We start from the raw sequence: 21418 nt of genomic DNA on the forward strand, positions 1-21418 counted from the left end.
TAAACTTTGAGCACGTTACTTAAAGACAGCAATAGATGGGGCTTTCAAATGGAGAAGGAGGTATTTAGAATAGCCCTGAGAAATCACTGCCTGACACTACTGTGTCTATAATTAGCAAGGGATACATGGAACTTGTGTTCATTTTTTTGAGATGATCTCAGTACACTTCTGTCTTAAGAGTCTGACAGAATAGATTCATCTTCAATATTTTAACCTTATGATTTCAAGAAAGTTTTCCTAAATGAAGGTCTGGGTCTATAACACTAGAAAAGGGCCTTATTTTGACCTGGTCTTTGTCACAGACCTAGTCACCCCATGCTGAAATTTCCCTAACAAATAGAAATGCTTCTGTGCTCTGTGTGTAGAACAAAGTTCTGACTCCTTGGGAAAGGAGAAGAAGGCATTTATTTTTGCCGAGGTAACCAATAATGATTAAACTTCATGAAAACTAAAGAAAAAGAGTCACGTGCCAATGGCAGCAGAATGGATTTGGCAGGTGTTCTGGGTGGCAAAATAAGCGAAAGATACGTGCTTTTGAATAGAATAATAGCTGGATTAAGGATATGGTAGGAGACCAAGGAAAGATGATTAGAGGGTTGTGGCTGATGGGGAGATAAATAGGGTGTCTGTGTGTGTGTGTGTGTGTGTGTGTGTGTGTGTGTGTGTTTGAAACAAAAACAAAATTAGAATCCTGTTATGCGACGGGTATCTGGTCAGGGAATTCTGAAGGCTTTAGGAAAGATGACTCTCCTGAATTGTATTTGGATGCATGCAAGTACCATCCCTCTCTAAACCCCAAATATATCTGTGCCTGTTCCGTTCCAGTCATCCAGCGTTTGGCGTGAATTGCACTGGGCCACAAGCTGAATCTCATACCCCATCTGTGTTTCTGAAACACCACTTTGAATTCAATGTGCATTTACCTGTTTTGAAGCAGCCTGCTAATGGTTCTAAATTCAAGGTCAGAAACATTTTTAATAGAAACTCTCTGGTCTTATGTGTCATTTTTGCTTCTATGAAATATTGTGGCTACTAAGCCTGGTGGATAATAAAAGCATAATTTCCTGTCAACCACAATAATCTGCTGGATTGAATCCTAAAGTGTCTGTAAAAGCCCATTTTTATTTTAGACTTCACCTATTGGTGTGCGGCTTATTGTTTAGAACTTTAATCTACCTTGTTCACAAAATTGATGGTGGAGTATATTTTTGCATAGTGACTTAACATACCTGAGAATTGACCACCTTAAAAAAGTTCACCATAAAAAAATGTTGGGATCAGCAGAGTAACATCCAGGCTGTAATTAGAAAGGTGTCTAAAATATGTGTATGAATGAAAAGTCAGATTGTAAGTATGTTACCCAAGAGAAGATATTTTCTTATGGGGAAAATTCTAAAGACTTTCTTACTTGTAAGAATTCCAGAGAGACTATAAAATCTCTTCATCTCACTATCTGGGTGTAAATCAATGCAACAGCATTATAATAAAGTGGATTGCTTGGCCAGACATACGTACTGTGGTTGGAAAATCTAAAAATAAATTGATTTTTTACCCAAGCTTTACAACCTTGCTCAATTTCTTCTTCCTTGCATAGACTTAAGCAGTTTGTGTATGAGTTACTCTTCACGATGTTTATTAATTCTGATAACAGTGACATCACATTTGGTTGCATCTCAAGAATTCCTATAAAGTTATTTTCTAATCATCAAAGAGGACATTACCTCTGCTTGTGGCAGAGGTGAAAGCAATATAAATAGTATGGTTCTAATTGTCACAGTAGAAGCTCATTTGTCTCCAAGTGAAGACTCTCTAAGGCAGACTTCGCTGAATGGAAGGCCAAGTCTCACCACCCCCTGATAGCACATTTGTGCCTGTGAATACTCCAGTTAGTGGCACAGTTTTACCAGAGCCTTGCATAAAGTAGTGTGTGTGTGTGTGTGTTGGGGGGGACGGTATTGTGACATCATGCAAATCTCATATATTCACACCAGTGCAGGGATTCCCAAAGTCTGATGTGTGTATGTACTCCTGTAGGCACAGTGAGAGTGAGCCCTGCGTGGGCCTGGGAGGAAAAACCTTCTCACCACGCTGCTAAATCCTTTGTTATTTTAAGGAGAAGGTCTGAGTTGGGAAGTGGTCTCATTTGCTCCAACCCCAGGCTTCTCAGACTCTGGTCCTCAAATCCATACAAAGTCCCAGGCCCCCACCCTCCATTTACTGGGTTATTATCTGCATTTTGGCCAGGTTTCCTGAGGATTTGTATGCATATGAAGGTTTGAGAAGCACCCCCAGGGGTGTTGTGGAGAGGACTTACTACATTTACCAGAGCCCATTGTTAAATTTTCAGGAAATGCCAGAACTTGTTAGTGGCCACAGCGAGAGCTTGAAATTGGTGGAAGGATTTACATTATGGAAATCATAAATCAAGGATTCTTTCTTTCGAGAGCCACTTAAATATTAAACAGCATATCCTTGCCTCTAACTGTTGATTTTCCTTTTTATCGGAGACAGATGACCTCAGGCTTTGCCAGTGTCTAGTTAAGAGAAAATAAAACATTACTTAAAATACCAGTCTCTCTGTGCTTCAGTTTGCTTATCCATAAAATGGGAATGATGATAATAAAGTGATAATACTTACATTAGGGTTATTTTGAAGAGTAGATGTAAATACATAGCTGTGTGTGTACATATAATATGTATATATATATGTATGTAGTCTTGATTTACCCTATACATACAAATATGTGTGTATGAGTTGATGATTTACTATTACCCAAACACTGTCTAAGTGTTTACTGTTAATCTCTTTGTAACAAATAACATTGGTTTGCCATTTTAAAATAGATATTAGAAAAAACTCACATTTTAAATTTAATAGTGCAAGTAATTTAAGAATTTGGCTGCCTGAGGGAGGGGTATATGACTGTGCTAGAAATTCTGTGCAGGGGAGGGTAGTAGAAATGACCAACGTGGATGAAGGAGAGTCTCCCTTCATCCCAATAGAGTTAGGATAATTTCTCTCCAGAGCTCTGCCACCAGCTATTGGCCACTGACCAAATCATTCCTCCTTTCTCTGAAAAATGAGGAATCAGATTGGAATAGCACTCATATGTTTCCCATACCCTGTCTGTAGGATGGAAAATATTTCTATTCCTCAAAGCCTTGGAGAAATCCAACATGCTCTTTGCTTCACGGAAAACTGGCAGAGTAGAGGGTACCCTATTTGACAGGTACTCTGTGGAGACCATGTGTAGGATGAATTTGGTGGGTGGAGAGCAGATCATGGATTGAATGATCTGGTAAGTAATGATTTGCAGACTACCCAAGATGCTGGATTAATCGGTGGTCTAGTTCCTGTGCATTGCCTGACTTAAATGCCCTTTCACACCTAACTCCTCCCCAGTTGGGAAATTGCTTGCTTCTCAACGCTTAGATGTCACTTCCTCCAGGAAGCCTTTTTTTTTTTAATGCTGTGAAGATGAGTGGCATACCATCGCTCTGTATTTCTGTAACCCTTCTCAGCCTGCATTTCACTAAATATTGTAAGTATATCTTTGTTAGTCTGTACCCATTGGACTCTTTGCTTCCTGATGAGAAGAGTATTGACCTGATTGCCTGTTGACCATCAGAATACACTCATCAGTGTTTATATAACGAGAGACGTGGTAAAGAATGAGAATTTTGGAAGTAGATTGCCTAGATTCAAATAATGATCTGCTCCTTACTGGAGGTATTTTTCGGGGCATGCTGTTTAACTTTTCTGTGCCTCAGTTTTGAATGAAACAGTGTGAGACACAGTAAGATTTATCCAGCTCTAAGATACTGCGTTAATGGGTGGTATTTTGGACTATGCATCTATTCCTTTATTAATGCATCCTTTCTGACTAACAAAGGTGTGCCATGGTGTACAATTACTTCAGGGTTTGTTATCACTTTTTACCCGATTTTGGTAAGTTTGGGTGCAGTACCTCTCATGTCACATTTCATCCTGGCTGCCAGTGGATGGCTTCCATGAAGGAAGTGTCTATTATGAGTATCGGATTAAACTTTCTTATCCCAGAATCATCAACAACAGAACAGATGCCAGAATATACTTGCAGAGTTATTTGGCACAGTTTAAAAATAACTGTACGCTCTAGCCTTTTCTAATTGCTTTAACAAGACTACCTCTTCTAATCCTCAAAATAAACCATTTAGGTATTATTATAATTGTTGTTATTGTTGGTAGTTGGCCTCCACTAGTAAATGCAGTTTTTTAAACTAGAATTCAATCCCCAGACAGGCTGATGCTGGAGGAAAATCACAACCCACTTAGCCTTCTTGTCTTTGTAGTTCTCTGGCCACGAGAAGGGCATGCATGGGTTTTGAGCATTCAGGGATGTTCTGTCTTAGAGAAGGTGAATTTGGAGAGAATATACACTTTTTCCCGAGAAGAATTTAGAGTGAGGCTATGTGGACAGGACAGGTCTCAACTACTTTGTGATAAGGTCCAGCCTTTCCTCCCCGGCAACACCTTTGCCTTCTCCCATCCCACCTTCTGGAAGATTTTTGAGTGCTTTGTGTCACTCTTGGACCTTACCTTCTCCTGCCATAGAGGTCATGTGGCTTAAGTCTCTGCTTTTTCATTTGACTTTTTAACCAAAGCCTCCCAAAGGGATGGACCATGTCAACACCACCCTCACAGTCTGGTTTAGGAAAAACAGTTTAGTGAGTGCTTCGCATGTTCCTGCTGCTTTATCAGAATCTTGATTCTGACTCCCCCTACTGACTGGAGGAAAGTGGGAATTATTTTTATTGCCATTTTGCAGAAGAGAAAACTGAAGCTCGGGAACTTATGTATCTGATGCATCATGAGAGAGACCTCAAGTGGCGTGAACTGGGATTCAAACCCAGGCTTATCTGCCTTCACGGTGGACCCTGTGGCACACTACTGTGCTCCTTTAGCACTGTTCAGGCCCCCTGTCTAGGAGAGGGCAGGGTGTGTGATGGTCGTGCTGTGAATGCTGGTTAAACAGACCAGTGGATGGGCAATTTAGAAAGAGATTGATACTTGGGGATGTTTTTCTTGAGAACTTTTAAATTCCGTCTTGTTTTAAATTTGAAGCCTGCAAAGGTCTGCTTCTCACACTGGAATAAGAGAAGGTCATGATGGAAATGTGCTTTAAAGAAAGGCTTCTCTTCCTTTTGTGTGCTGCGGTTCCAGGGGAAGCAGAGGATATTGTTCTGGGCTCTGTTTTCTCTGAGCTGGTTTCCTATTGAAAGCTTTTCTTCCCTTCCATTTACAGACAACTGCCGTTTGCAGTGCTTTCCCTAGGCACTCATGGGGCGGGGCCACCTGAGGTACCGTCCTAGTCCCGGAGATTGAGCTGAGCCCGGGCAAAAGGTGACAAGTGGGGTGATTCCACTGGCCATCTTGTTAGATCTGATACAGCCTGTATTTGCGGCAGAATCTGGGTCTGCCATTTCAGCTGGCATCACTAAGGCCACTCACTAGCCCAGCCAATGTTAATGACTTTCTTGCTTTCCCATTCTGAGCCAGAATGGGACCAAGGACCTAGAGGTGAAAGGTTCCCTACCCCATTATGAATTCCCTGAGCCAAACTGATCCCCATGGTGTCCTGAGGAATTATTTTCCCATTTAATCTAATTCAGCAAGGCTTCTCTCTGGGTTCTGCAGTGAACATTCTTTCTTTAAAAATAATTTTTTTGAGAGGGAAGAAACACATTTTTCCACACTGAAGGTAAGCAAAAAAATGTATTTGACACCTCAGGTAATGGAGGATTTTTTTTGCCCATCCCTTTCTGAATCTCCTCAATTGAAAATTGTATTTTTACCATATTTCATTCCCAAAGGAGCTTTTCATAATTTAAATCTCCTGTTCAACTGTACATTTAGAATGGGAGCTCTGACACCAGCCTGATTATAGCATACATGCTGGACATTACAGAATTTCTCTCTGGGAGACTTCTAATTTTATTCATTCATTATTAGCATCCTGGCAGAGAATAGCATTCTGCACCCTGAATTGGACCATCCCTTCTGATGCTTTGTGGCAGCTAAGACTGTAAAATGGGAAATTTCCTTTCCCAATCTCATGTGTAAATTAAAAAAAAATACCCATTAAAGGCTATTTATACTGCTCAACATAGAGTGAACTAGAACCCATTTTTAAATCAGAAGAGAGGGAGGGAGGGAGGAAGGATGGGTGGAAGGAAGGAAGGAAGTAGGTAGGGGAAAGAACTTGTGTTACTTAAGCGGTTTGTGATAACTAACATAGGTACAAATAAAAAAATCTAAAGCTTAACAAATAAAAGGACCCACTCATTCTAACTCCTAAGATCCACTTTTTTAACTCGAGAGTTGGGGAAATGCCTGCTGTTGTTCATTTAGGTGCTTCTAAAAGGCAGCAGTTTTGTTGGAAGACCTGGTGGAGTGAACCTTTACTCTTTCTCTCTCCTTGTGTTTGCAGGCGATTTCAGTGAGAAGGAGTGCCAGCGGATCGTGGTCTCAGAAAAGCGGCTTAGATGATGTCTGTTTCCTGTGCTAGAAACACGTGGCAGAGCTGTAAGTAAACGCTCGACACTGCATGATGAATTGGATGGCTGCAGACCGGAGGCAAAAAAAATAATTGTCTCATTTTCGTGGTGATTTGCTTAACTGGTGGGACCATGCCAGAACGGCTAGCGGAAATGCTCTTGGATCTCTGGACTCCATTAATAATATTATGGATTACTCTTCCCCCTTGCATTTACACGGCTCCGATGAATCAGTCTCAAGTTGTAATGAGTGGATCCCCTTTGGAACTAAGTAGGCTGAGTGAACAGCGGATTTTGAACCGCTCCAAAAGAGGCTGGGTTTGGAATCAAATGTTTGTCCTGGAAGAGTTTTCTGGACCTGAACCGATTCTTGTTGGCCGGGTAAGCTACACTTTTAAGATCCCCATTTCGGGATCTGTTTCTCTTCTTTAGATCTTTAACATCTGACTTGTCAGAATTGTTGGCACACTTAGCTGTAGTACTTTAGGCCAGATGGTTAGTTTAGTTACCTATTGGTTTCTTTAGGAATATGACTAATCCCACTGTAACAGTCTTAAATGTAGACAGACTGCTCTTCTGGTGAAGGCTCGTCTCCCCCACCACTTGCCTCCCTTCAGATACAAAATACTTGTGTAATGTGTGTACCTACAGACTTTTCTTTCCCATTTTGTACAAGAAATCTGCATGGCAAACTTTTTCTCTAGCTTAAGTATTTGGAAGAAGGATACATTTTTGTTCGGTTTGAATTTCCTACAACCTTGATTCCTAAGATGTTTAGTTGTTTCATTTTGTTTTGAGGTCATGTGTCTCCAGTTGCAGGTAGATTCCCCACCCCTTTTTTTTTCTGTGGTTTGTTTGTGGTTTTAGTCATTAACCTGGGTTGGAGAAAAAGAAATTCTTGGAGTGGATGTTTAACAGTGCTTTGTACTGTAATTCAATAAAATTTGCGATAGGAAACTAGTTCATTCATTGTCAGATGGAATCAAATGTATACAATCAAAATTTCACCTAGTGGTGTGTGTGTGCATGTGTGTGTGGGTATTTACATTTGTTTTGTCGTTGACAGGTTAAACAAATGTTCTTTCTGTAGATAAGTTTTTTTTCCCAAAATCATACCATGGGTACTGAAGACTGTATACATTTATTCCTCAGAACTGTTCATAGGCTTCTATTAAATTTGATACATCATGGTAGAATTCTAATTATAAGCCTACCAATGGCTGATTTTCCTGATAAGGGAGATTAAGATGTGAATCATGCCAATATTACTCATTTCCCAAAAGCAGTGATTTAGAAAAATAAGAGAATTAAATATTGATCTCTAAGACCTGAGTTAACTCTTTGTGTTTGACTAGGAACTTGTGAATACATTCCTGCTTCTACCTTATTGTCTTGCAAAGCAAATTGAGACTCTCCAAGGGTTATGTTTTCTCATTTTGTATAGTTAGTCTACTTGGACAAACGATATCTGGATGAGGAGATCTCATGAGTAAATCAAATAATACTTATTAAGCACTTTCTATGTGTTTGTCACTGTTCTAGGGATACTGGAGCATATCCGTTTTCAAAACCATGATCTCTTTCTTGAAGAAGCTCATACTGTAGCCAGTATTGAGTGTTTATTATGTATTGACCACTCATACAAAAGCACTTTGTGGGCACAATCCTGTTTGCATCTAAAAATAGCTTTTCTCCTCTTTCTGTGTATATATGTGTATGTGTTTATGTGCATATATATACACATATAAAAATGTGCGTGCAAAACAGCTCTACACTACTTTTCTCAGATGTAAAAATGCAAAAATTTCTGAAAGATTTTTTTTGTATGTTTAATACAAACTCAGGTAGCAGAACTGACTTGAGGCTATTTATAGTCATAATGCATCCTATTACTGTGACTATTCATATAATTCCCAGCAGAAATGTTAATGTGCTTGAATACAGGGTACTGCCCCAGACCCTGCTAAGGGTGTTACTTACTATACAGTTTATGTACCTTAATATGTCTCCAAATGTGGAAATTCCTGAATTTTGAAACACATCTGGCCCAGTGGGGTTTGAATATGGGCTTCTTGACCAGCATTATGTTTTTTGGTTTGTTTTTTAAGTACAGAAACTGAGACTTAGAAGGATTGGTAAAGCAAACCAAGATCATTGAGCTAGTAAAAGTTCTGAGTTTGAATCAAGTTGGGGATTCCCAAGGCCATAATTTTACCCACCATATCCTATTACATTTTAGTAACTAGTTGCCACGTGTTGAAACCATAATTTGCACTTAAATGTTGAATACAAGGGTGACTGGCTGGCTCAGTCAGTAGAGCGTGAGACTCTTGATGTCAAGGTTGTGAGTTTGAGCCCCATGATGGTTGTAGAGATTACTAAAAAATAAAATCTTTGGGATGCCTGGGTGGCTCAGTCAGTTAAAGCGTCCAGTTTCGGCTCAGGTCATGTTCTCATGGTTCATGAGTTCGAGTTCCACGTTGGGCTCTGTGCTGACAGCTCAGAGCCTGGAGCCTGCTTCAGATTCTGTGTCCCCTGCTTCTCTCTGCTCCTCCCCCACTCGTGCTCTGTCTTTGTCTCAAAAATAAAAAAACATTAAAAACATTAAAAATAAAATCTTTAAAGAATAAAAAAATTAAAAATCCTTGATCTTAATGAAAACTGAGTTAATGAATACAGAATGCAGAGCCTGTAAAGTCCAGAAAAGTGTTCTGGGTATTGAGAACTTACCCCGAACCTCAGGCAATTTGTTTTCCTACTATAGGAAATTCTGGATCTGCGCACACATGCATCCATGCATAATTGGTGAATTATGTGAATTCGATTAACTTTTTATGGAGGCCTATAACTGTGATGGCATTTTGTATAATATAAATAACCAAACATGCTATACCCAGGATGTCTCATTTTTGTCTGCATAGAAAAAGTATTTAAATTGGGGTTTGCTTTGGATTCGTAAGAGTCTGATGACTAATTTTAACGCTGTTCCTTACATTAATAGAGATAGAAGCAAACACGCAGACTTCAGCATTGATTTGTGACTTAGTAATATTTGAGAAATTCATGCTTCTTTGAAGGACAGAAATCTTGTCAGAGAACCCTAAGATTCTCAAATGACCAAAATGCTCCCAAGTCTTTATGACCATTTTAATGAATTAGCTCTTTGCTTTCCTGTCTACCCCAGCCAGTTCACAATTGTTAAATCAGAGTTAAACTTATTTTCTGAAGAAATTTCTACAAACAGTTCCAATCCTCCATATTTCCCCTTAAAGAAAATTGCTCCTGAATTATTATAGCTTAGCCATGGAGGATCTTGGGTTGTAGTGAAGCCAAAAATACCTTTCAGGTGACTGCTTCAAATTATAAGTCAGGCTGAGTGTGGGGATGATCCGTAGCAAGGTGCCCACCGGTGCTTTACGGTGTTCTATCTCTATGTACACTCTTCCACGTCGGACTCTAAACCACTTGTCACTGAGCTTCTCCCCAGGAAGGGCTGGGAGCGTTAGTCACTCAGGAGCATACCTCTCTTTAAAAGGCACTCCTGGGGGCGCCTGGGTGGCGCAGTCGGTTAAGTGTCCGACTTCAGCCAGGTCACGATCTCGCGGTCCGGGAGTTCGAGCCCCGCATCAGGCTCTGGGCTGACGGCTCAGAGCCTGGAGCCTGTTTCCAATTCTGTGTCTCCCTCTCTCTCTGCCCCTCCCCCGTTCATGCTCGGTCTCTCTCTGTCCCAAAAATAAATAAACGTTGAAAAAAAAATTAAAAAAAAAAAATAATAAAATAAAAGGCACTCCTGTTGGTGCACCTGGGTGGCTCAGGTGGTTGAGCGTCTGACTTTGGCTGACTTTGGCTTGGGTTATGATCTCACGGTTTGTGAGTTTGAGCCCTGCATTGGGCTCTCTGCTGCCTGCTTTGGATCTTCTGTCCCCCCTTCCTCTTTCTATCCCTACCCCTCTCTCACTCTCCATCTCTCAAAAGTAAATAAACATTAAAACAACAACAAAAAAAGGCTTTCCTGTGAATCACCATGGTGGGGCCCTTGACACTGCAGGCTGAGTTCAAGCTCAAAGGCAGATTCAGTTTTTGAGTGACTGGCTTTTCAGAGCTTCACATATACCCCCCATCATCCATTGTGCTTTTAATGTATTTGTAGACAGTGGGGTGCAGAGAAGGAACAAGCCCTTGAGATGTACTTTCCAGAAGTTTGAACTTTGCCTTTGCTACCTTCTGAGTGTTAACCCTGGAGAAGTTACTAAAACTCTTTTAAAGTTATCCAAGTAAGAGCAGTAACACTGGCTGTTGTTCTATGTGAGTGATGAATCACTAAATTCTATTCCTGAAATCATTATTACATTATATCTTAACTCACTTGGATTTAAGTAAAATTAAATAATTTTAAATAAAGAAAAATAAGAGTATATAACAGCCAATAAAATAATATATGCATAGTGCCTGCATATAGTTACTGTAGTCATGATTGTATTCTTTAATTTTTTTTTAATGTTTATTTTCGAGAGGCAGACGGAGCACGAGGGGTGTTCGGGCAGAAAGAGGGAGACACAGAATCTGAAGCAGGCTCTAGGCTCTGAGCTGTCAACACAGAGCCCTATGTGTGGCTCGAACTCACCAGCTATCATGACCCCAGATATCATGACCTGAGCCAAAGTTGGATGCTTAGCCGACTGAGCCACCCAGACGCCCCTAGTCATGATTGTATTCTTAATTTTGTGTGTGTGTGTGTGTGTGTGTGTGTGTGTGTGTGTGTGTAGTTGCAGTGGTGGCTGAACAGACAATTACATCACCAGGTGAGCACAAGACACCTGGAGCCTGAACAAGAGCCCTTGCCGTTAGTTATCCCAGGTTGCTTAAGGTGGAGGTGATACTTAGATGTGTTTTGAAGGACGACTTGTTGCCTAGACTGAGGTTGGGTGGAGTAGGAACTTAGGTATCCCAGCTGGACAGAGGGTTTACACAATGTCATGGGATAGGGTAGGACTACTGAGGATCCCTTTTGTCAGAAGTAACGCTGCCTGTATATTTCTTGTTGAATTCGAATCAGGTTGAAAGTCATATTCACAAGAAGTCTTCCCTGTCCCATTCTGTATAAAATATAACTGTCCTGTCTCTAATAATTCATATCCTTTGTGCTTTATGTTTTCTTGTTCCTGATGATCATTGTCTCAGCCATTCTCTATCTTATTTAGGATTTGTCTCCTACTACAATGCAAGTTCCACAAAGAAAAAGGATTTTTGTTTCCTTTGCTTTTTACTTTACATCCCTAAAACCTAGAACACTGCCTGCATATAAGAAGTGCTCAGTAAATATTTTGCATAGATAAATGAATGAATAATTCACCTAAATAAGGGAAGAATTTATTAAAAAGTAATATAAATTCAATATGACTTAATACAAGTGGCATTTTTCAATAAAGAGGGCAATGCATTACTTTCATGTTCCATTTTCATATCGGTACCTTATAGACAGCTGGGTAGTTTAAACATGGTCTCTATTTACTGATTTTATTTTTATTTTTCTAAATATTTATTTATTTTTGAGAGAGAGAGAGAGAGACAGTGCATGAGCAGGGGAGGAGCAGAGAGCGAGGAAGACACAGAATCGTTAAGCAGGCTCCAGGCTCTGAGATGTCCATACAGAGCCCGACGTATGGCTTGAACCCACAAACCATGAGATCATGGCCTGAGCCGAAGTTGGAGGCTTAACCGACTCGGCCACCCAGGCGCCCCACTACTTTCTGATTTTAAAAGTCTTTCTTTGAGGTAGTCATAGTGTGCAAGTTAACTTGTTAAAACAACTCTTTTTTGAGGAGGCTGCATGATCCTCTCTAAGCCCCTCACCCGTGGTATGAATCACTACGTAGAGATGATGATTTCATTGTCTCCAATCCATCTGCAAACTTATGTTTGTGCTTATGGCACAAGGTACCTCAGAACTCTTCTTTCTGAATTTCTCAGAAACAGGTATCAGCCAAAGAGACTCCAGTTCTTTGTGGAACAGGTGGTTCAGAGCCTGCTCTACATGTAAGTACTTAGCATTCCACATACTTAGGAGCTCCAGGGGTGACTTATCTGCCAATTCTGGAAGAGAATAAGATGGTGCAAGGACTCTTCATCCTATATACTTATGTGCTCTTGTCTTAGAGAGAGAGAGAGAGAGAGGGAGAGGGAGAGAGAGAAACATGGTGGTTTTCATAAATCGTGCAACTAAGACAGGAAAAAAAAAAGTCATGTCCTTGTGATGAAATGGACATGACATGAACAGCTTGATAACATCATGGGAGCCCTTCCCTGTGAAACACAAGGATGATTGATCAAGTCATTGTGCAAATATGTATTGAGCACTTACTGTCTCCTAAGCATTGTGGCCAGTAGATTCTCCGCTCAGAACAAATACAAATGCAAACCCTCTGTCATGGAATTAATGGGCTACCATGGGGAGAGAGACATTAGGAAAATAGTCATGAGAACACATGTCACATTAAAATGGAGGTAAGTGCTACAGGATAAAGAGATAGGGTTCTATGGAAGCACATACCCAGGAAGCTTGTCTGTTTGGTAGGATGTAGAACCTTCTTGAAAGAAATAGCCTGTGAGCTGAGACGCTATAGCCAGCGTCCTGGCTATAGAGTGGCATCCCAGAGTGCAGGGATGGAAAGGGAGAGCATTCCCAGCAGAGGCGATCACAGATGCCAGACTGTTGAAAGAGCCGAGAGGGTCAAGGTGACTGAAAGAGAACTAAGGTTGGAATCTGAGAGTCACAGAGAAAGGATGGGAAGGCTCTCTTGGAGATCTGACTTCTTCCTTTTTCACTTCTGCTACAAAGCAGCTGGAAGAGCAAGTCAGACCGCCTCTCTGGGGCAGTTTCCTCTCTTGTAGTGGTATCGTGGATTATGAAATTATATTTAACATACAAATCCCTATGGAACAGGAAAAGCAAGCAATATAAGAAAAAGGAGTGTAGCGTCTATTGATTTTCTGCCCAAGTTCTTTTGGCTCTTGTTCTCTGGTTCTGTGATCCTGGTTCCTCATATTGGTTTATTTTGGGAAAAACCGGTTTGCTCTCCAGGTGGTCAGAGATCTATCCTAAATCCTCTCTCTTACATAAACTCCTCTGCTCTCTTTCTTCCCTTTTCCCCTCCTACCTGGGCTTCTGAGCAGTTCCTTATTTGGATATAACTCCACTGCTGGTGATGCCACATCTATTTATAATTCTCTCCCTCCAAGGCACTGACTCATTTTCTCTCTTTAAATTTGACCTTCTAACCTTCCCTCTTCTCTGCAACTTGGAAATCGTTTGGGTGGTGCTTAGTATGAAGGACACGGGATGCCAAATAATTACACTATATTATAGTTTACGGTGTCAGCGGCTGGGGAGAAAATTGCACTTGACATGCCATTATTTTTGCTGGCCGTTTGCATGTAAAGAGCACTGGGCTACGGAGCCGCAGCCAAATTGTATCCTCGGTCTTGCGAGAACGATTCACTGTCAGTTCCGTGGAGCCTCTGCCTACTCAGACAAAGCCCGTGCACCAATAATTTGGCAGGAATGCAAGTCAGCATCGTGTGTCTCAATCTGGCAAAACGAGAGTTGTCGGCTTCTTGCCCCATGCCCCGACCTAGGAATAACAGGCATCCCAGAGTTTTGGGAAATCTCTGATGCTGATGTCAATAAAGGAAATAATATTCGTCATGGAAATCAGCAGAAACCCTAAACACACACACACACAAACACACGCACAGTGCACACGTATGAGCCATCTACTAGCTGAGTTTGTGCATGAGTAAAATCCTAGATCATCTCCTACTTCTTTGTCTCTGGAGCCCCACCCCCCACCCTGTTTGCCTCATTCCTTACCAAGGGACCAGGTGAGAGTATGGATAGTCTGTGCTCATCTTTGCAGATACCCTCAGTCACACTTCTTAAAAGTCTTTCATATGTTCTTAATCTGCTTAGGGTCATCTCATTAAGGCAGGTCTTGTTTTCCCACTTGAAAAAAATGATAGTGGTCATATGTTTGTGGGTGAAAAGCCTGATAACATAACCCTATTTTATAAATGGCAACAAGGTAATCAGTATTAAAAAAAAAAAAAAAAACTTTCCTTGCAAATTCACATAGCAGAGTAGCCTGAATCATTAAAACTTACTAAGATTTATAACATGGGGACATGATTTCAACTGAGGAAATACCAGAAACAAGATATGAGGTGTGGATAGACTATAATAAAAAAAAATGCATGTGTGAGATGAGCAGAGTATGTGGCACACATGTGTTAAGATATGCATGTGCACATGTGAAAGTACATACATTTAATCATCTGCAAAATAATGAACTCCTGTGTACTCATCACCCTGATCCTCCATATTCAAAAATTTTCACCATTTTGCTGCTTTGTTTCCTTTAGTTACTTCCCCTTCACCCTTGATAGTGCCAATACTCTTTATTTTTCTTTATTTATTTTGAGATAGTGAGTGAGCAAGGGAGGGGAAGAGAGCGAGAAAGGGAGGGAGGAAGAGAGAGAGAGAAAGAGAGAGAAAATCCCAAGTAGGCTCCGCACTGTCAGTACAGAGCCCAGGGTGGGGCTTGATCCCACAAACTGTGAGATCATGACCAGAGCCAAAACCAAGAGTCTGACGCTTAACCAACTGAGCCACCCAGGTGCCTGTAATACCCTTGACTTTAAATATTAATGTAGGAAGAATCCTAATCATATTTATAATAACAACCCATTGTTTCTGATAATAAAATTCCCTAATAGAAAAAATGAAACATAAGTTAGCAAAATTCCCAAATATATTATTGTATCTAATGAATAAATGATAGGTATGTGACCCACATTAAAAACAAAATAAGGAGTTCATTCCTGATATTGACTCATATTAATAATTGTACCAGGTATCAATAAAGAGGAATCTTTAAGGAAATAGAACAATATATTAGTTTTTTCCCCAATTCATGTGATTGGATTACCATTTTGTTTTCTTTATAGTTTTTCCTTACTTTCTAGGATATGCTATTATTATATTATAAAACACTAAAAAATAAAATTAGAGAAAATTAAGTGGCAATGTCATATCATTTAATTTTCTTAAAACCAGTGCTACATATTTATAGCATATTCTTGGAGACCACTGTTTAGTTTGAATCTCATTTCGTAAATGTAATCTTATTTAAAAAAAAAAAGTACATTTATGTTAAATTCTTGAAAGGATAATCTCAGTAAATTAAAAAGTTAGAAATATTTAGTCATTTTTACACAATGATGAAGAAATAAAGAACAGCCATATTTAGCTATACTGCTAAATATACTTTAATGACTTTTATTACCTTGGGATAGACCAAATCCTAACCAGAAATAGTTTATATTTGGCTTTGAAATGGGAAACTATGTTTTTAATGTTTAAGTATTATAGTCAAACTGCATGTTGCAAGTAACTTTTCAATCAATAAGAATAACCTAGAAAAGATATTTATGGAATCATGTTATTTAAGAGAGATAAAAGTGTTACCGCATTTATAGAGTTTCCTTTGGCCTGGCTATGCGTGTTTGCTAGACAGTAGTTTCTGTAATATTTTAGCATTTTCCTTCCATGCATATCATTAACCTTAAAAATAAAACCACCAGTTCCATTACCAGCAAAAGGTGGGTTTATTCGGGAATGAAAGGGAATTGCAATCTGGGATAAGCAAGAGGTGGCGACACTTAAGTAAGTCCAGAGAACAGAGTAGAGATCGCCCTTTTACCGAGGGGAGAGGGGAGTTGGGAAGGCTGTTATAAACAGTCCACTGGAGTAAACTGGGAGTAAAAGTATGGTGGCTTCTCATTGAGTTGTGACACACTCTAATTGGCTGGGCTGTTGCTGAGAGAGGAGGTAAGCTTTTCTTCCTTCTGCGGGGGTTGTGAGGTAGTGTCCATGTGCAAGGGCATCTCTTTTATTTGGGTCTGCAACTGACCTTGAGTCTAAGGGCTCTCCCTGCCATCCCCTTGACTTCATTTTTGTGAGGTATCCTTTCATTAATTTTCGCCGTATCATTTCCATTATAGCTAACTTAAACTCCCCCCCACACACACACACACTTTCCCCTTCCCCTTCCCTCCCTGGCATAATTTGGTCATGTACGTTCCTGTTCCTAACTAAGTCTTTGAATATTTTGAAATATAGTAAAGACAGCCTTGTCAGTATTCAAATATTGGAATGTTTTGTTATGATGTGGGTGTGCTTTCTCATTAGCTACGGCTACCTTACCTCACATTTTAATACATTTAGGAGTCCTTTTAGATGTTCTGTCTGTAAAGAGAAATATAATTCACTACATTCTTATTACTAAAAGTGAGGGTCTGCAGACCAGCACCAGTTTCTGGGAGCTAGTTAGAAATGTGGAATTTCATTCACTACCTGTATGCCTGACTTATGAATCAGAATCTTCATTGTAACAATTTCTCCAGGTAATTTGTGTGCACGTTAAAGTACACATACATAAATATAAGTATATGAATATAAATAAATACAAATCATCAGTCAATCCCAGGATAGCTTGAATCATGACTTTGGTGCTCTGTATCCGGCCTGAGTAAATTTGGAATACCACTTAATTAAAGAAACAGGTCATGGGGATTGATGTTTGGAAGAACTTTAGGCAAGGTATTGGGTAGGAACCGCAGCTTATTTCATTCGAACCTATGTGATAGGTGCCGGACACTATAGGCTGTGACATCAATTTGCACACGGGACTCCTCTATACTGCAGGTGATGGCAGAGGCAACAGCCTGTGGACCCCCCACAAGCTGGATTAGTTAACAGGAACCATCCCCTGCTCAGCTCCATGGAATCCTTTTTTTTTTCTGCATGTATTTACCACAACGTGGCAGATGTGCTCTGAAATCTGCAGAGTATCAAATGTCACTGGGCTTCCATGGGAGACAATAGCAGAATCCAAATGAGCCTGATCAGAAGGGCTGAGGGATATTGGGAAACAGCAGGGAATAAAACACTAGATGCATATTTCTATTTCTCTGTAATCCTAAAAAAGCCCAGCTGTGTTGTATAGATCTCTTTTTGTTGTGAATATATGTCGGAGACTATGAGATTGATGACGTGGTACAGGGACTTTAAAGAAAAGAAGGATTTTAAGTCACCAGAACAAACTGATCATGCGTATTGAGTGTTGACTGTATGGCAGACATCTTATAAAGTTTGCTGGTCCAGTCCTCACAGATACCCCTCATGAAGGCATCATTATCCCCATTGCCAGATTGAGAGAGCTCAAGGGAAGAGTTATTTCCATTAGTGGTTACAGGTTAGACAAACAGTGAGTGTGTGATGAAGCCAGGAGTCAAGCCCTGGGCACAGGGACCCCAGAGCCTGTTCCTGTACCCATGGCCACACATCGTCTCTTTTGAACCCCATGTGGGAGGTGCTCAATGAGCTTAGCTGCCACCCCAATTTGGAGATGAGAAAACTGAGTCTTGTTGAAGTTACTCAAGTTATAGTTTCATGACTAGAATGTAAAGAGTTAGTAAGATTTGAATATGCATTTAGAGATGTCTAGCTAATTGCAAAACCACTGTAACTATTTGCATGCTTCTCTTTGTGCTTTGCTGGTTGGAGAGCGGGGTGGATGTAAAGCCCTTGAGAGAAGGAAAATATCCTTGAGGCTTATGCGTCTGGTAGCGCTGTTTTATTTCCTTTATGGAGACATGAAACCTCCACAGTGTGGGTCTGGGCAGGGCTGGTGCCACCTACAGAGTGACATGTGGGTTAGTCTCCAAATAGAGGGTAGAGAAATAACTGTCTTTTTTGCTTTCTCATTTTTAAATATACATTTAAAATAATTATGATAAGGAAGCAAGAGAAGAACCATGTGGAAGGAGTAGCAGAAGAATATTTCTATTGAACAACTTCAGGCATCTTGCTCAGTGCTTTAGATACACTTACAGATGTCATTCTCTGCATTTTGCAGATGACACCGTTGAGGCCTTTGCATCGAATCAAACTTTAATTGGTTAGGTGACTACATTGCAATGATTCTAGCTTTTCTCCTGAGCTGGGCAGAATGCTGTGGACTCATGAGCTATAGTGTTACCTTGGAGTACTCACCGGGACCTTTGACCATGACTGGGCAATTTTGTAGGCTCCTCTTAAACTGAGAATCACCAGACAGCAGCAAGAAGAGTAGAATGGTTGAGTGGAATAAAAAATAAAATCCTGTACACGTAGGCAGGAACTAAAAGAAGACAAAAAGCTTGTACCCTCCAGCTGCTTGAACTAATTGTGTTAATGCTGAATAATTTATTAACAATTCCCTGTACACTTGGAAACTGAGCTGGACAATATTACAGAGGCTCCAGAGGTGGGATCAATGATTTGCTTAGCTCCCCGCAGTGACTTCCCTGATTCCTCTTGCAACTCCAAGGGTCTTTTTCCAAAGGGATATGGGCTTCTCTGTTTCTTCTCTTCCTTCCTGACTCTTACAATAGTGACCTTCCTCTGGCCAGCTCCAGTCATGTCCTTTGCTACTGGTGCACTTTGGCCTCTGAGAATAATTCCCTCGTGCCTTTAGCAGATTCTCTGAGGAGAAGTGATTTGGTGAGAAGGCAAACATGGCTATTAAAAATGACCAAATCCTAGATCTCTTTGAAGTAAGTCAGACTCCCTAGCCACTCAAGGGCTTTATTTAGAATGTGGCAGGGTTATTTATAGTAGAGTTTTCTTTGCTTTTACTTTTTATGTGCTTCTGGGAATCTAAAAATCTAAATGAATTTCTCATTGCAGTTTGTTTTTTGTCATACTCGTGTGTGTGTTCACGTGTGTGTGTGTGCACGCATGCCTTAGGGCAGTGATGCTTTGGCAGAGCTCAGCCTCCGATTATGTCCCTGCCTGCCTTTGCAGGAACATTTACAATCAGCCTTGTGAGGTGTTTTCAGAAATCATTAGACATTTGCAGTGGCTTGTCCTATTGATCACAGCCACAATTTCTCTCCTCTTCTCTGCTTTGCCTGTCATTAAACTCATATGTAAAGTTCTTAGATTTTTAGAGCTGAAACCAAGTTCCACATCACACCTAGACTATGGGGAATGCATTTCAGTGTTTGTGGATTTTTCTTCATCCAACAAGGTGGGTGAGAGATACAATTTGAAGCCAAAAGACCAGGCAGTAAACGTGGAGACCCCCCCCCCCATCACTGCCCCTCAGAAACACACACAAACAGATAAGATGATCGGGTGGGGTCACAGAATACAAATGATCCAGCCAAGCAGAAAATGGAGTAGAAGACCAAAATTCTGAATTACAGAGAGAAAGTCACATTATAAATGTTACAACCTAAGAAAAGAGGGTAGACACAGAAAAAAACAACTGAGAGACTTTCACAGGAGCCAAACATTTAAAACTACACAGGATCAGGAAACAATGAGATAGAGGGAAGTGAAGAGTTAGAGAGCAAGAGAAGAAAGATAATGGAGAGGAAAAGAGAAGGAGAGAGAGAGAGAGGGAGGGAGGGAGAGAGAAAATGAGAGGGAGGGAGAGAGATGAAGAAAGATAAAGAGAAAAGCCAGAGTGAGTTTTGAATCCACTCAGTGATTTTCATTAGGAAGAGTCTAATTTCTTTCAGCCTCTACACAGATGGGCTTATGCACAATTCTTTGGCACTTCTGATCACACACAGGTTTGCTTTTTTTTTTTTTTGAACAAGGAGTGTGTTTTGTTTCTGACACATGGCATTCGCTGAGTAACCGTGGCTGGCAGGACCCGGCATGAAGTCAGAACAATTTGAGAGAACCAGCACGCATGATGATCTTTCTCTTAAACTTTCCCAGAAACAGAATTTTGGCTTTTAAATTTAAATACTTTAGCAACTGGTGCTAGAAACTGAATGGTGGCCATTGTACCTCAGATGAGATATAATAAGTGAATAATGTCTTTAAATGAAATCATCACATAGTTCATTCTAAGGGTTCATTCTGATAGGCACTAGTTGACAAGAGAAGTAGAGAAGTTGGGGAGGATTGTGGGTAAACCCTTGCACCATTTATATCTTCTAAAACTCTCTAAAATTATGGATTGGGTTTTTGAAACAGTGTAAGAGAAAAACACATTTTATTAGAATTTCTATTTCTAGTAGAGAAGCAATTTAACTTATGTATTTAATTTTAAATAATCCAAACTGTGCATAGAGGAGGCTAAGACTGTTTTCTGTGTCTGCTACTTGACAAAGACATTTCAATGATATATTCTTTTGAAAATAATTTTTTAAATGTTTATTTTTGAGAGAGGGAGAGGGAGGGAGGGAGGGGGGAGAGAGAGAGGGAGGGAGAGAGAGAGATTGTGAGCAGGGGAGAGGCAGAGAGAGAGAGAGAGAGAGGGTGACACAGAATCTGAAACAGGATCCAGGCTCTGAGTTGTCAGCACAGAGCCTGATGCAGGACTCAAACTCAAGAACTGTGAGATCATGACCTGAGCTGAAGTCCAGTGTTTAACCAACTGAGCCTCCCAGGTGCCCCTTCAATAAATGTATTCTTAATGGCTTAAGAAAAAGTAGACAAAGTGAAATTTGAAGGGTGTGTATAAGTAGGACAAAGGGAAATAACACTTGGCACATACCTCATGCCTTCTAGGATATACAAAATCTTATTTAGCATTCATTGAACCTTGTGAGAAAGAACTCTTGACACTGGTACCCCCCCCCCCCCAACAACCCTTCACATGTAAAGAAACATAGGTTCTGAGAGATGTAGCCACTGTCCCAGAATGGCCAACAAAGTGTGGGAATGGGTACTGGAATGCAGAGCTAGCTGATTTCAAAACCCATGCTTCTTCCTGCCTACACTCCACCACCTCCACCCTCCCTTTATTTGGTTCTTCCTTAT

The 21418-nt window shown here is 40.4% G+C and overlaps 1 protein-coding gene across 2 annotated transcripts in view; it reads left to right on the forward strand.

The window, feature by feature from the left end:
* The first annotated feature begins 6669 nt into the window (after window positions 1–6669).
* CDH8 (cadherin 8) overlaps window positions 6670–21418 on the forward strand; it is a 348752-nt gene continuing 334003 nt past the window's right edge. For both annotated transcript variants that reach the window (XM_047835884.1, XM_047835885.1), the window contains exon 1: window positions 6670–6918. In XM_047835884.1, the coding sequence (XP_047691840.1) occupies window positions 6670–6918 (249 nt within the window). The remainder of the gene's footprint in view (window positions 6919–21418) is intronic.

The sequence above is a fragment of the Prionailurus viverrinus genome, chromosome E2, assembly GCF_022837055.1.
Source record: "Prionailurus viverrinus isolate Anna chromosome E2, UM_Priviv_1.0, whole genome shotgun sequence".
NCBI lineage: Eukaryota > Metazoa > Chordata > Mammalia > Carnivora > Felidae > Prionailurus > Prionailurus viverrinus.